The sequence below is a fragment of the Chionomys nivalis genome, chromosome 8 (assembly GCF_950005125.1).
Source record: "Chionomys nivalis chromosome 8, mChiNiv1.1, whole genome shotgun sequence".
NCBI classification, from domain to species: domain Eukaryota; kingdom Metazoa; phylum Chordata; class Mammalia; order Rodentia; family Cricetidae; genus Chionomys; species Chionomys nivalis.
This window is the reverse complement of record NC_080093.1, coordinates 47,806,359-47,819,803: the sequence shown is the minus strand read 5'-3', so window position 1 is coordinate 47,819,803 and position 13,445 is coordinate 47,806,359. Positions and strand designations below refer to the sequence as shown.

At 50.2% G+C, this 13,445-nt stretch overlaps 1 protein-coding gene across 1 annotated transcript; it reads right to left on the bottom strand.

Moving 5' to 3' along the window:
* Window positions 1-1,268: 1,268 nt before the first annotated feature.
* Lgals12 (galectin 12) lies at window positions 1,269-12,359 on the bottom strand. The gene is made up of 9 exons (XM_057778408.1): window positions 11,866-12,359; window positions 8,923-9,011; window positions 8,576-8,789; window positions 5,948-6,067; window positions 5,347-5,385; window positions 4,598-4,624; window positions 4,031-4,119; window positions 2,429-2,579; window positions 1,269-1,838 (listed from the first exon to the last, which is right to left on the bottom strand). The coding sequence occupies exons 1-9, from the start codon at window positions 11,932-11,934 to the stop codon at window positions 1,692-1,694; spliced, it is 945 nt and encodes a 314-aa protein (XP_057634391.1). The 5' UTR covers window positions 11,935-12,359; the 3' UTR covers window positions 1,269-1,691.
* Window positions 12,360-13,445: the final 1,086 nt, after the last annotated feature.

Genomic DNA, 13,445 nt, shown 5'->3' with positions numbered 1-13,445 from the left:
GTTTTTTTTTTTTTTTTTTTTTTTTTGGTTTTTCGAGACAGGGTTTCTCTGTGGTTTTGGAGCCTGTCCTGGCACTAGCTCTTGTAGACCAGGCTGGTCTCGAACTCACAGAGATCTGCCTGCCTCTGCCTCCCGAGTGCTGGGATTAAAGGCGTGCGCCACCACCGCCCAGCTTTTTTTTTAAGGAGAATAAAGAATTTCTCTACAGAGTTTTCAGGCTGGCTTTAAAGGTATAAGAAGACCATCAAGGTATGTAAGAGCAGGCACAGGCTTTGCTCCTGGCTAAGTGGTCTGTCTCTCTTTTTGGCCCATATTCTTCCCAGAATCCAGAGCCTTGGTGTCTAGGGGTTGCCTCTCAACCATCTTTTTCTCGGACTTCTACTTTTCCTGGATTATAAGAAAGGTGTATTGGTAGTAAAAGTCACCCCCCCCCCATATTTATTGAGTTTGTTTTCATGATAGATGTATGATCATTCTTGGTGAATGGATGAGGGAAGAAAATGACTCTCTGCTTAGAGTATAAAGTTATCAAATAGCAGATCCTCCATCACCTTCCACCCAGTGACCTGTCACAGCCATGGGCATGTGGATGGTATCACAGAAACATTTCCAAGTGGTATAATCCGAAGTCCATTGTAAGGTGAGCCCAGATTCTATTTCCAGGAATAGAACAAATCAAACCATCTACAGTCTTCCTTTTTTCATCCCAAGTCATGTATCATTTTATGACAGGGAGAAATTCTGAGAAACTCATTATTCAACCATTTTGCCACTATGTGAACATCCCAGAGTATATTATACAAACACAGACAGCATAGCCACTGACCCACCTAGACTATTTTATAATTTTATCACTGTTGTTTACATGGCTAGGTGACTAAAACATGACCCCATTATCAGTATGTTTTTCTGGGATGTGGCTATTTTCCTTTAACCAAAACCATGCAAGCAACTGTGGTGGTTGTTACTTTGGGCAAAGCTTCACAAACTATTGAGCAATTGTAGATAAAATTCGAGTGAAAATGGAAATGTGAGGATAGATGGGATGTGTAGATCATAGGCCTGGGCCTATGAGGATAGACGGGATGTGTTGATCATAGGCCTGGGCCTATGAGGATAGATGGGATGTGTTGATCATAGGCCTGGGCCTATGAGGATAGATGGGATGTGTTGATCATAGGCCTGGGCCTATGAGGATAGATGGGATGTGTTGATCATAGGCCTGGAGCTTTCTTTTCACACTCTATTTGCCTTCTCAGAGGCTGGGCCTGGATAGAGTTTCAGCCCCATGGCCCCACGGAGTGGTGGAAGGAGGACCAAGGCAGAGTTTGAACGCTGAAGATGAGTGCAGGGACACCACATTGACCTGGACCCTTGTTTTCAGAATTGATTAAAATGCAATAAATGTGTGTATGTCTTTGTGAGGTTATAAAGTTTGTCCCCCTTGAGTACAGTCTAGGAAAACAGAGCCACCAAGCTCCTGGTGGAAGAGGCACAGAGCTTGTAAGCCTTCCCTAGTCATGGGGCCCTGACGCCCTTGTAGACACAATCTTGTGACCTGATGTGAATAGGCCTGACATGGTGATGACAGGTCAAGGGTCCAGTGAGGATGGCAGAGTGAGGCTGTACTGTGGAGCCCTGGCTGCAGCTGCCCTTCCTCTTCTCTTATTGGGGTGCCCTTGGAGTCCTCCTTAGTAGTGGACGCAGTAGAGATGGACACTTCCACTGATCCTGAGCTCCCGCAGCTGCTCCAGGGCTTTCTGGTCCAGGCTGGTGGCCCCCAGCCCTTGCCCATTGAGTGCCAGCTTCAGCCCTCCCTCCTGGCACAGAAGCAGTACCTGGTAAGAAGAACCTGATTGGGTGGTGGACTTCCAGACAAACCCTCCCTGGTGTACCACTAGAGAAATCCCCTTTATGAGGGGACACAATGATCAGAGACAGTCAGGGCCAGGGGTTAAAGTTTACCATCTGCAATGTTGCTTTCCACTGGGAAATGTTCTCAATCCTGGTTACACACTGGAGCCATAAAGGGAGCTCGAGATCAGGTCTCATGCAGCTCAGGCTGGCCTCAAGCTTCCTATGTAGCTGATACTAGCCTTGAGCTCCTGATCCTTCTGCTTCTACTTTCCAAGGCCTGGCATTACAGGTGTGCTGTATCACACCTGGCCAGTAGAGGCTTAGGGGAGCTTTTAAAGACAGCGGATGCTTGGCCCCACCTGCATTCATTGTGCCTGTGTTTCTGGGCCCAGCATCTCTGGCATCAGTATAGAGTATCGAAGGCCAATGTCTGGACAGTCTCTCTGTGGGACTGGCTCTGGCTACCTAGCTCCAGGGTATTGGTCTGCTCATCCATACCCGGATGCAGCCCATAGTCTTCCAGATCACTATGGGAATGGGCTCCAGAAGATGTGTGATGACTCAGACCTACCTCGAAGAATCGCTGGGGGTAAAAGAGGAAGGGGGCTGAGATCAGCTTCTTTCGTCCCCAGGAGGAGACCCAGGCCAGTGTTCTGTCTGTGAAGGAAGCTCTGAGTGTCACAGGAACACGGGTGGCCCCATCCCTCAGGCTCAGGGTGAAACTACAGGATGCAGGAAGAGAAGTGGATCAGTCTCTGTTGCCTTCAGGCTGTTGTATCTCTGAAGCAGAGGCTGGAGGCAGAGACCACTGGAGGATTGGCTAGCTTCCGAGAATTAAGTTTCTGTGTCAGGCTCTGGGAGGGACACTTGGATACACAACAGCACAGAGGCATAGATAGCGCATGGATATCGCACTTGAATCCCTGACTGGAAGCCTATGGGGCAGAGCTGGAGCCTCCGTTCATTGCTCTGCAAATGGGGAGAACTGTGATCACAGCAGCAGCTGACATTCACTGTTGTGTCAGGGTGGGGCCTAACGCATTGGCAAAGAGATTAGCGGTAAGGACCAGGCTGCAGGGCGTGTGCCCTGTAGCTTCAGAGCTGCAGCCCTGGACAAGTCTCTTAATCTCCGTGTGTTTCCTCAGCTGTAAATTAGGGAGATAAGAGTGCTGTTCTCATCTTTGGTTATTGGAATTAAGTGAAAAACATGTAAGTTGCTTGTGCAGAACAGCAGATGAGTATGAAAATGGTACTTTGCTTAGAGAGTTATCACAGAATACAGCACCTGTATCTTTTTAATTATTTGTGTTTGTGTGTGTGTGCATGTGTGTGCATGCCAGGACTAGAGGAGGTGTCAGGTGTCCTCTATTTTTTTCTGCTATTCCTTTGAAACAGGCTCCCTTGCTGAGCAGGCCCCGGTGTTCTTCCTGTCTCTGTCTCCATGGGTGCTGGGGGTTATGAGTGTACCTGGCTTGTTCCATGGGTGCTGACGTCTGAACTCCAGCCCTCGAGTTGTATTGGGAGAGTTTCTAGATACTGAGCCATCTCTCCTGCTCCAGAGTTTTAATGGGCATCTAGAGGGAATCTCTTACCAAGTCTAGGGCTCTGTTGAACGTGGTCAGGGTGACACTGGGAACACTGAAGCCTCTAGTCTAAATGGATCTAAGCTACAGGTCGGGGTTTGAGTCTCCACTGGAGGAGAAGCCACGAAGCACCCATTTTCTAACCGCCTCTAGGTTCTGGCTCCCAAACACTTCCTTTCTAGGGTAGCTTGGCTGTTTCCTAAACCAAGCATGGTGAAAAAGTAGGGAGCCCTATCTCCTATCTGGGTCTCAACTGCAAAGGTTCTTTTCTGGGGCTTGTGATGTGAAGCTAGTTCACTCCACAGGGACACAGCACCCATGACGGGGGCTACCATTCCCAGCCCCAACCCTGGTCACGATCTCTGCAACCTGGGCTAACCTTCTTCTCTTTGTTCTGCTGTAATAAGGGGCTAAATGGTGATGCTGGAAACTTAACCATAGGGCCCTTCCCTCCCTTCCTTCCTTCCTTCCTTCCTTCCTTCCTTCCTTCCTTCCTTCCTTCCTTCCCTTCTTCTCCCTCCCTCCCTCCCTCCCTCCCTCCTTTCCTCTTTCTCTCCCTCCCTTTCTTTTTTTAGACATTAAATACTTACTCTTTCGGCTCCTGCAAGACCAGTCCTCGAACTACGATGACTTGCCCAGGCCAGAGACCCCGAGGAAGAGCTCGTGAGCAGGGCACCTCCTGACAGAGATGGAAAATGACTGAGATGGTGATCACAGGGGTGTCAGGGTCCCTCACCAGCAGGCTACCCTCAGGGACCCAGGGACACCAGGGTAGGTGAGTTTCTCCAGAGGTTTGCAGCTAGGAGACTCAGTCCTGCCCATATAATAAGCACCTCCAGGTTGTGCTCAGTATCCTGGTGCCTTCTACAGATGTGCTCTGAACTGTATACAGCAGGCATTCGGTAGTTTGCCACTCTGTCACCTATGAGCAACTGGAGGTCTGGGACTGGATGGACCCCATAGCCTAATGCTTGGCACTGAGCCAGTCACAGGGAAGTATTAAATACCCGTTTGCAGAGTAAGTGAAGAGGGTAAGATGAACCTGGAGTTCAGCCTAGAGCTGCCTCACCCTCCCACTGATGTGGTGTTCCACAGAGAAAGGGAGTCCGGGAAGTCAGGACTACACTCCAGGAGAGACCTAGAACAGGGCCACTTACCAGTCTGGGGCTATACAGCAGGAAGGGCTGAAGGAGAAAGAGGCAGGGGAGGTTGTTAGTATTTGTCTGGGCAAAGAGGTCTTCCTACTTTGCTGGCACTGAGGGACACAGAGTTTGTGCCTCTCCTAGCAGCAGGCGAATGACTGGGCTCCCGGTGGGGGATCCTTTGAATCTTAAGATACCCTTCTCTGAGTGGTGGGAGAGGTGGAAGGAGGGTGGAGCTGCCATCCCACATAGCAAGGTCATGGCTCTCATCTCCCTCTTTGGTCCTGTGAAGCCAACCTCAGTCATCTTGCAGGGTTGATCTGAGGAGCTAAAACTCCATAGAAAGTATCTTCCAATGGGCATCATGGGCCTCTGCAGGTAGCTAGATACCTTGGAGATAGGAGAGGAGAAGCAAATCCGGGCTTTCCAGGGACTTAAGGGAGCCAGGCATATTGCCGGTGTCCAGAGCAGTGAGCGAAGGGTCAGTTGGGCCTTGTACGACCACGTGCAGGGAGGACAGAGGCCAGCTGGCGTCTAAGCATGACTGTCCAGCCTTGCTCCCCAAAGACTCAGATATCTGTGCTGCGGAGCCATCAAACTTGACGACTGACTTCCTTCCCTGGACACATGTGGGGAAAGGAAACTCCTACAAATTGTCCTCTGACCTCCACACACGCATGGTTTCCTCATCATACACACATGGACACATCATGTGTTTACATACACAAAATAAATAAATGTAATAAAAAACAGAAGAAACTCACATATCCAACTGGATACTCTCTGCTGCCTTCCACAAATGGCTGTTAAGAAAGAAAGAAGAGCCACAAGCCTTTGGGACCACTGTAAGCCCATGTCTGCATCTCATGCCTTTTAAAGCTGCTGTGTGGAACATTTCTATTCCTGGCCCCACCTCAGGTTTACTGAATCAACCCAGGGCTGTTTTTGGCAGCACTGAGGTTTGAACCTGGGGCCTTGTGTTTGCCAAGGCAGTGCTCTACCACTGAGCCACACATTTAGCTGTATTTTGAATAAGTTAATTGGGTAGACAGGGTCTATCTTTCAAACTGCAGCTTGCATGGACCCTGATGTACAGAATCCTTTGACCCCTCAGTGACAAGCAGATTCCACTGATAGGAAAGGTTCTTGTCTATGGCTCCAGGGCTTCCTTACTGAAGTCACCTTCCCTTCTCCTCACCCCATTCATTTCTGACACCTTATGCACTTGTCTCTCTCAGTTATCTGGGGCATGTAAGCTCTTCCTCTGTCTCTCAGTCTGGGGTGAGTGAGTGAGCCCCAGACCTGTCCAGATCAGGGGAAGTCAGAAGCCACCACTGACCCAGTCTTGGCTCCAAGAAAACTTACATTGATGTTCAAGAATCCAACAGCCTTCACCAAAATGTCACCATATATGCCCAGGGTGTCCACACGTGACAGTGGGAGCCGGTAGCGGTAGTGAAGAAAATGCTGTCCATTAACACTCACCTGGAGAAGCAGACAGAGCCCAGCTGAAGAGTGGCCCACTATTAACTGTTTGTATAATCTCTCCCAGGCCCTAGCAAAGCATGCCCCCCTAGATTCTACTGACTTTTTTCCAAACTCCGCAAGACAGGTGCATTGTACAGATGAACTTCTGTAATCGGCCCAAGGTTGTAGAGCTGTGGGTGGCAGAGTCGATCCGGAGCACTGTTCATGCGCTCTGACAGAGCTCTTCCTTCCTAGCCAGTGTGAGTTGTCATCATTATCATTGCTACCTGCTGGAGACCTGCTTTGGCAGGGTTCAGGTTGCAAAGAGGAAATATGGAGCCCTGGGGTTGGGGTTGGGGTTCGGGGATGGGGAGACAGACAAAATCTGAGGGTGAATCAGGATGGCTGCCGTCGAGTTTATTGAAACCGGTTACATCTTTTGTACTTAATTTAGCCACAGGCAAGATTGAACTCAGGCTCACTGGTTCAGGGGCAAAAGCGGCCATTAACTTCGTTATAGCATTTTCTCTTTCTTTCTTTCTGTCTTTCTTTCTTTCTTTCTCTTTTTTAAGCACTTTTTTTTTTAAAAATACTTATTTATTTATTATGTATACAATATTCTGTCTGTATGTATGCCTAAAGGCCAGACCTCTTTACAGATGGTTGTGAGCCACCATGTGGTTGCTGGGAATTGAACTCAGAACTCAGGACCTTTGGAAGAGCAGGCAATGCTCTTAACCACTGAGCCATTTCTCCAGCCCCTCGTTATAGCATTTTCCTGAGACAAAAGTATTGAGTTCAGCAAGTATCTAACTGACTATTGTGCTCAAAGGCTCAGTAACTCCACCAGTAGCCCTCTTATACCAATGGGGCCGGCAAGTTGCTCCTGCCAGAGATAAGAATGACCGCTTTTAGCAAGTAGGAACTTTCCTCAAGTCCCTGAAGGAATGGAGGCCTTTAAGCAAATGCATGACTTTGGGAAAAGGACTTTTTCTGGGGCCCAGACACTCCACTACAATTTAAGAGCAATTTTCACTCCTCTAGGTGTTGTTATTTCTATTACATCCGGGGTCCCACGGCCATCAGCATTCAGGCAGAATGCTTAGGCACCTCAGGCATTAGCATTTCTGGGTCCCATGGCTGCGCATGCGCCATCAACGTTCATGCAAACTACCTAGTTACCCTAGGGCCTTATGCCCTAGGTAAAATATGGGCAGAGTGGTCACCGTAATCTTTGTGTGATGTGGCTACTTGAACCCCTAGGCGCATACACTAAACAGCCTTTAACAAACAGACATGCCCACTCCACGCTCTCCCACCACCCACTTTTTCCCTCTCCCTTCTCTTTATTAATAAAACTCTTAAAGTGGGTTTCATCGTATATCTTGCGATCTGTTCTCGTGCACGGTAATATCACTAGGGGCAGGATGCAGCCTTTGTGCTTAGCTGTCACCTAATTGCCTCCCTTGTGTCTTGGTCTTACTATATGGCCTGTTCCCCTCATACGCTCCTGGGAGAGAAGATCAAGACGTCTTTCTCTTTCCCCTTATTCCACTTTGATTTCTCTGTACTTATTAAATGAACTCTTGCCCTTAATGGCCTCAGACCCTGGATCTGAACTGTAGGCATTTCATCCTTGGCGTCAAGTGGGTCTGTAGTAAATCTCTAACTTTCCTGTTCTTGTTGTAATCACGAGGGCACAACAGGATTCCTGTGCGCAGAATCATCCGGCTATATGGTTCCACGGTGGAGGGAAGTTTTTCCTAGGAATTATTTTGTTTAAAGAGGCTGCTGTTTTACACATTTTCATCCTTCAAAGCCCACACGAAATTTCCCAAAGGAAAAGACATAAGGGAACTCCCATAACACGTAGTGGGAATGAAAGTTAAAAGGTGCTGGAGAATTGTCTACAATGTTGAAATGCTGGAACTTTGTCAAACAGCAATGGTCGCCACGCAGTTCAGGGCAACCACCATCACCACCATTATCACTGCCATTATCTTTCTCCTCCTCTTCTGTCTCCTCCTATCTACAGGAAGGAAACCAAGGCTCAGGAAGTTGGGGATAATTTGTATGCAGTAGGACTTCCCTCTTCAGCAGCCTTGTCCTGTGGAGCCTTCTGAAGGTCTCATTATCTGTCTACTAGGCTCATACTGGAGGTCAAAGTCTGGGCATTAAGTCCTCCCCCGTCTCCTGCTGCCTCAGCTGTAAGGGGATTGTGATGGTATCCACCTCAGACCTTGTGGGGAGGACTTAATGGGCATATTCTCGTAAAGGGTTTAGCACAGTGCCCGGCACCCAGCAGAAGCCCTCCAAGTGCTTGTCCTGACCGTGAAGTGGATTCCTCTGCCTGCTAGACCCAGGGGCCTTCGTGCTTTCTTACTGCTGTGTGGGCCCAGAGCAGCCTTAGCCCCCTCTCCACAGCGCTGTTTATCGCAGGGCCACGGAAAGTTGGACAAGAGAAGGAATGGTGTAGGGTGCCAGGCCTGGACTGCTTGATACGTCTCCTTTATACTTTATACTCACCTTCACCTCTTCGTTCTCAAAGAGAAAGAGGACGAGGAAGCTAGCACCTCTCTGCAGGGTGACACCAGGCCACCGGACCTCTTTCTGCCAGACTCCACCTTGGAGGGTGTTGCAGATGACATGGGGTTTGACAGTGTAGAAGCGAGGGTTGAAGTGGAAGGCAATATCTGGCCGAGGGTGCAGGCTGCACCCACATTGGAAGTCCACCTGAAACCTGGTGGCGGCGTTGTGTGACTTTTGAGACGCCCTTCTGATCAGAGACCCACAGACATTCTGAAGATAGAGAGGAACCCCAGGTTGATGCCCCTGAATCTGGGCTCTACCAAGTCCTAGACAGTCCCTCTTACCTTTGTGCATGTAGAGGGACCACACCCTGCAGCATGATCATCTTGCCCGCATACAGGCCACCGAAAATTGTTGTGGCATAGGGAACCACCTGAACGGGGAAGAGAAACAGGGTGAGCCGACTTAGAGCTGGAACCAGGGACTCCTGTGTGTAGGGGTGGGTGTGGTGGAGAGGAAAGACCGGGAAACTCAGCTTCCCCACTGTGAAGTTAATCTCCACTCTTAGCTTGATGAAATTTACAGATACTGCAGAAACACACTCTGGGGAACGTCTGTGAGGGATTTTCTAGGCAAGGATAATTGAAGTGGGAAGACCCACCCTAAATGGGGGCAGTACCTTTTCGTAGGCTGTTCCCAGACCGAATAAAAAGGCAAAGGCCAGCCTTTAATCCCAGCACTCGGGAGGCAGAGGCAGGTGGATCTCTGTGAGTTTGAGACCAGCCTGGTCTACAAAGGGAGTTCCAGGACAGGCTCCAAAGCTACAGAGAAACCCTGTCTCGAAAAGCCAAAAAAAAAAAAAAAAAAAAAAAAAAAAAAAAAGGCAAAGGCCAGTGGTGTTCAAGCCTCCATGGCCTTCGATTCTTGACACTTGAGTTGTAAGAGTGGCACCTCCTACACCTTCCCTGCATGTGGACACATCTCCTATGGCTGGGAGCCAGACAAACCTTTCCTGCCTTAAGTTGCTTCTGCTAAGTTTTTTTTTTTAATTTATTTATTATGTATTTAGTGTTCTGGGCACCAGATCCCATTATAGATGGGTGTGAGCCACCATGTGGTTGCTGGGAATTGAACTCAGGACCTCCGGAACAGCAATCAGTTCTCCTAACCTCTGAGCCATCTCTCCAGCCCAAGTTTTTTTTTTTTTTCCCCACAGCAGTAAGACAAAGTAACAAATAAGCCCTTAAGAGAAAGTGTCCTTGTGGGGAAGACCAGTTTTCTGATATTCTGGGGTAAGTTACTTCCCTCATGGCTGTAACAAGATCCCCAACAAGAGCAGCTGAAGGAAGGGAGGGTTTCTTCTGCCCCACAGTTCTAGGGGACAGTCCATCATGGCAGGAAGTCACCGAAATAGGAGTGTGAAGCAGTTGGTCACATTGTATCCAGTTAGGATTCATAGAAAGCTGGTGCTTAGCCTGATGCACGCTTTTTATTTAGACCAGGATTCAGCCCCCAGAATGGTGCCACCCCACACTGAGGGTGACTCTCATTACCTTGATTAATGGAGTCTAGATAATACCTCACAGGCTTGTCTAGAGATTTGTTTCCATGGCAATTCTAAATCCCATCAAGTGGTTAGTCCAATGTACCATCACAGGTCTTCTAAAAGCTCTCCTGTCTTGGGCAGAGATGTCAAAACCACAATGCCCGGGGGAAGCCTAATATAGCTTCACCGCCCCGTTAGAGCACAACAGGCCACTGTGACCCCACTGAGGAGTTCACCCACTGCATGCCACCCGGGGAGGAAACGTCTGAGGACTGGTGAGTGTCCAGAGTTTAGGAGCTGAGAGGAGGAAAGAATGGAGAAGTTGGGAGCAAGCCGACCCTGCTATGAACTCTCGGAGATACCCAGCAGTGGTCAGTCACCCCCGGGGCCCATCTTTTCTCACACTGAGGGTGCCTGGCTGCAGTGGCATTTCATTTGTATTTTAATAAATAAAGCTTGCCTGAGGATCAGAAAAGTAAAACAGCCACACTGGCCAGACATACAGTCCAGGCAGCAATGACACACACTTTTAATCCCAGTAGCCACACTAGTTTGCCATAGAAACCAGTCAGTAGTGGTGCATGTCCTTAATCCCAGAACTAGAGAGGATTATAAAATGGGAGGAGACAGCTCTCAGTCTCATTCTGAGGCTTCCTGGAGGCAGGATCACCATTTCGGACTGAGGTCGAGGTAAGAACCAGTGGCTGGCTGTTTTGCTTTTCTGGTCTTCAGGTTGAACCCCAATTTCTGTCTCTGAGTTTCTATTAATCGTGCTACACCTGGCCTTCCTAAAGTACCCATACACCTTTCAACTCTTTCTGGGCCTGTTCCCTCTCACCCTTTTCTCTCTCTCTCCATCCGGACACCTTTTTGCTTTTCCTCTCCTGAGTTCTCGGAGCACTTAGCTCACGATGCTAGCTTGGCCCTCGGCTCCCTAGTATAGAGGCACCGGCTAGATGTTTTCCCATTAAGTCCATAGCCCCTTATAACTGGAGCCTCATTGCCTTTCCCTTCAACAGACTCAGCAACTATCTGAGCACTGTGGGAGCTCTGCAAAGGCTTGCCAACAGGCCAGCAGGTGAACCGGGTGGCGGGGTCACAGCGTCAGCCTTCATGTATTTCTTGTCAACACCCAGTAGCAATCAGAGAACCCAGACCACCCCGGGGAGGCCCTCCAGGGGGTGGTTCTTAGCCTGTGAAGAGGCGATGGGCGCCCAGGAGATTTCCGGTACTTCAGCCCATTACTCAGGCGCCTGGGGAGACGCCAGAGGCCAGGCTCTCCACATGGTATGGTACCCACAGCTTTGCAGGACCCAGCAGCACAGTGGCTTCCAGTTCCCAGGCTCTTGGCAGAACGCGTTAATTAACTGAGTGATGGAGTCCTCTAGGAACGAGACGACCAAGCCGGGCAAGGTAATAACCCGTGCTCATTAGTGGCGGTGCCTGCTGGGAGCTGGGCCTTCTGCAGAGCATTGCTGGGCTGCAGTCTCCTGGGCACTGAACAGGAGGAAGGAGAGAGGGATTTCCACTACTCCTGATTGGGAGCGGTCCCAGGCCCTTCCTTCCAGCTCCGAGAAACAGCTACCCTTAGTCGTTAGCGTCTCTCTCAACAATCCCACCTCGTTCTTCTGGCCACCCCGCTCAGAAGAGACAAACTAAAGAGGCAAGGACCCTGGGAGCCCAGTCACTTCCATGCAAGCTGGAATTCAGCTGATTCCTCAACTGAGTTAAGACTACTCACCGGGTGGAAGACCGGCGGCTGCAGGATGAAGCTGTCAGGAATCGGGTCCAGGTGTTCAGCCGCGGACATGGGAGCAGGCGGGGCAACTCCAACTCAACGGCCAATCCTGATTCCAGCAGCGCGGTCCCCCACCGAATCTTTTCCAGGCAGGGTCTTCAGCCTCTGCAACAGCTGTTCAAGCTGTTAGTCCCACCTGTACCCTATGGAGTCCTAATGCTTTTTGGGGCCGACCTGGGAAGGACAGTGGTCCACTCTAGGACCCACATCAGCCCCCGCTCTGCCCCCAGCCGTGGTACACAGCAGCAGCTTTGAATGCTGCTAGCAGAAACGCCGTGTCCTGGGGCTGGTAGCTGGCTCTCAGTAACGGGCCGGTTAACTAACCCATCCGTGTCTGAAGCACTCCGCCATCTCAAAGAGAAGCCTGGGGTTGGCTCCTTTCAGCGAGGGCTCACCTGGGCCTTCAGCGGGTCAGAGGAAGAGATGGTGGTGGTACACGTGTGCAGGTTCCTCGAGAGGCCCCGCCCCCAGCTTCCTGGCTCCTCCTGCCCTCATTCCCTTGCCTCTTTCCCTACTCCCTTTTCTCCCCACTTGTACAGTCCCTTGAGACCATTTCAGCATTAGCTGCAAATGCCAGGGACCAGCTGGGGTCACAAGAAAGTGGGGCGAGTAAAGGGAAAGGAGGTTTCCCTTGGGCTCAGACAGAGCAGCCTGGGCTGGTGGGAACACAGCCTCTGCTCTTGCGTGTTGTGTCCTCCCACAAGTCATTTCTTCCCTCTGAACAGTCAGTTCACCCGTGAGTCAAGAGGGTGACCATGGCTGGGTGTCGAGTTTGAGCCTGGGCCTAGAGAGCTGTGTTTTAGGAGAGGCCTCCAGGCCTGGTACAGATTCCGGTAAAGCTTCTCCTTTAAAAATAGCATAACTTCTCAACTTTAGCCTAACTTGTTTTTAGTCTAGTTAGTCTAACCGCGGGGTCAGACTTGACAGCAGGGAATTCCTGGCAGGACCAGGGGAGACAGAATGCCAAGTGCGCTGGGTGCAGAAGAGGAAAATAGTTCCTGGGACAGGGGAGAGCAAGTGAGGGGCCTGGGCTGAGGGATCTGGCTGGGGCTACTTCACCTGATCTCATCTAGAAGTTTGCCAGAGAGGTGAATTGTGGGGCCTCCACCCCAGGCCTACTGAAGAGGGCATCTTGGGGGTGAAGTTCAAGAACTGGCCCTGCAGGCAGTCCTGTTGTGCACGAATGTCTGAGAAACCCCGACTTAGCTTGTAACTGAAGACACAAGCCAGGGAGTTTGTCCAGCTCCTGCTGGGTAGGTGGAGCAGCGGAGCCAAAGGCATTTCTGTGGGAAATCCAGTCCCTGCCGCGTTCAGGATAAACAAATGCTATGTACAGCGGGGAGGAGAAACGGCAGGTGGAGAGACCAGTTGAGCCAGGATACAGCGCCCAGCACTGTAGTCAGATCTGGGTCCCCAAGGCCAGTGGCGCCCTTCCCCCACTCCGCACTCGGTTCTGCTAGGAAATGAGGGAGGATGTACTCATTCACTTGGGTTGCCACAACAAAACACAACAGACTGGGGTG

Bases quoted from the DNA above. Each gene is read 5' to 3' on its own strand.
- Lgals12 (XM_057778408.1), bottom strand. From the start codon at position 11,934: ATGTCCGCGGCTGAACACCTGGACCCGATTCCTGACAGCTTCATCCTG. The intron at 9,012-11,865 runs GTGAGTAGTCTT...TTCCCCGTTCAG, and splicing joins AGCCGCCGGTCTTCCACCCG to GTGGTTCCCTATGCCACAAC. The intron at 4,625-5,346 runs GTGAGTTTCTTC...TTTCTCCTTCAG, and splicing joins GAGAGTATCCAGTTGGATAT to CCCTTCCTGCTGTATAGCCC.